The sequence below is a fragment of the Priapulus caudatus genome, unplaced genomic scaffold, assembly GCF_000485595.1.
Source record: "Priapulus caudatus unplaced genomic scaffold, Priapulus_caudatus-5.0.1 Scaffold160, whole genome shotgun sequence".
Lineage (NCBI taxonomy): Eukaryota > Metazoa > Priapulida > Priapulimorpha > Priapulimorphida > Priapulidae > Priapulus > Priapulus caudatus.
The window spans coordinates 349,460-351,400 of record NW_014577221.1 but is presented as its reverse complement, the minus strand read 5'-3'; the positions used below and the strand labels follow the sequence as shown (position 1 = coordinate 351,400).

The window sequence follows — 1,941 nt, the reverse complement described above, 5'->3', positions numbered from 1 at the left end:
TGAGCCACTGCAACCAACTTGAAAGTTAGAGCTATAGACCCTAACCCTAACCCTAACCCTAACCCTAAGTCCTAACCCTAACCCTATCCCTAATTCTAAAATAAAATAAAATTAGCCAAAAATAATAATAAATGAAATAGTGACAAAATTAGCCAATCAGAGAAGAGAGCTGGTTGTTTAGTTTTCAGGATACCAAAACCGGATCCGGTTGTTTAGACACTTCGAATATATTATTATTATTATAAACACAACACAGTTCACTAGTCTATAGTTTGGAGAAATCGGGCCGTTTATTGAAGTCATGCGGTCATACGATCCATAAAGCCAGGCTTATGTCGGCCTTGCAACGCGACACGATTGCCTTGCGACTGATTTTCTGCCACTGGTAGCGGTTCCAGCGACAATCGCGTCGCTTAGAAAGTTCGACATAAGCACCCCTGCGACTGCCAGCAACGGGTCTGCGACTGGAAAATTGTCAGTCGCAGCGCAGTCGCAGCGAGCCTGTCGCAGAGTTCTACTCTTGCGACGCGACTGGTTCCACCAGTCGCAAGCATTGTTTTTCATGGTTACTACCCGACATAAGCTGCCTAATTGCAATCGCTGCGACGAGATTCGTATGCATAATGAACATTAATGCACGCGAATAAAACAATCAGTGCATACAGTCATGTACACAACATGCACACAGCAACAATTAAAGTCATGTAAACTCATTTAGTTGCGCGATCTATAGGCGATCGCCGCTTCGTCCTAAGCGCCTTCTGCGACTGCCTGTGACTGGTCGCAGGCAGTCTCTGTCAGTCGCGTTGCCATTGACCTAAGCACTGCAGTCACAGTGAGTTGCAGTGTGCCACGTCGCGTCGCATTCAATCGCAACCTGACCTAAGCCCGGCTTTAAGCCTACGACCCGCGCCGCCAAAACAAGCATTATAATGTATCTTGATGTTTATCTATGTAGGTTAGCATTCCGCACTCTAGTCAGGAAATATGGAGTTGATCTGGCATTCACCCCGATGATCATATCCGACTCATTTGTAAGATCTATTAAAGCTAGAGACAGTGACTTCACGACAAATTCAGGTAAATTATCAAGAATCCATTAGTAGATTGTAGGTAAAGTAATTTGGTTTTACTAAGCCTAGAGGTCCACAATTACTATACTATAAATCGATACTACCTTGGATATAAATCTATATCTTACCTTCAATATATTATTTAAAATTTAATTGAAAGTCTTTGATTCTGTATTTTAAGCTGGCCATTTAAAATGCATGCTGGTTGTTCCTGTGTGCGGTTTATCATAGTTGTGTGACTGTATCATTTAATAGACAGCAGAGCAACATCTGGCTAAGTTCAGATCGAAGCTTTGTATTCAGCTATGCTAGTAGCTTTGCTTGTAGTTTTGTATGTTCACATATAGCTCGGTCATCGGCCCCTTGTGGTCGTAGCCACAGGGGCGATGCTAAGAGTAGTAAAATGGAGAGTGATAGAGGTGAAACCAATATGTCAGTTGAACTTGCATAAAGCCAGTAGTTTCAATAAACATTTTCAATTTTATTTCTTGTCTCTAGGTGACAGGCCACTAATCGTCCAGTTTGCTGCCCATAATGCCAAGGATCTGGCAGATGCTACAGAGATTGTTGCCCCGTGAGTTCGTCTATTATCATTATTATTTCCTTTGGCTGCGATGTCGGTTCTACGTATTGGTCAGTAATAGTATTTGTTGCACCCTCGGACATTCATTGTCAATTATTACAATATGTTATTGCTGACAACTGGCTGCCTGCTTGTCACCATTGCAGGTATGCTGATGGAGTGGATGTAAATTGTGGCTGTCCACAAAAGTATGTATGAAATATAACACATAAATATCTACAGATATGTATGTTTAAATATGTATATGCGTGTGTGCGTGCGTGCACATACATATATATATATATA

General features: G+C 41.7%; 1 protein-coding gene across 3 annotated transcripts in view; it reads left to right on the top strand.

Annotated features, from left to right (window-relative positions):
• Nucleotides 1-1,941, top strand: part of LOC106806446 (tRNA-dihydrouridine(20a/20b) synthase [NAD(P)+]-like) — a 5,537-nt gene that overhangs the window by 853 nt on the left and 2,743 nt on the right. For 2 of the 3 annotated variants that reach the window (XM_014808383.1, XM_014808381.1), the window contains exons 2-4: nt 959-1,080; nt 1,572-1,647; nt 1,803-1,844. In XM_014808383.1, the coding sequence (XP_014663869.1) occupies nt 959-1,080; nt 1,572-1,647; nt 1,803-1,844 (240 nt within the window). The remainder of the gene's footprint in view (nt 1-958; nt 1,081-1,571; nt 1,648-1,802; nt 1,845-1,941) is intronic. The other variant, XM_014808382.1, reaches the window with a different exon arrangement.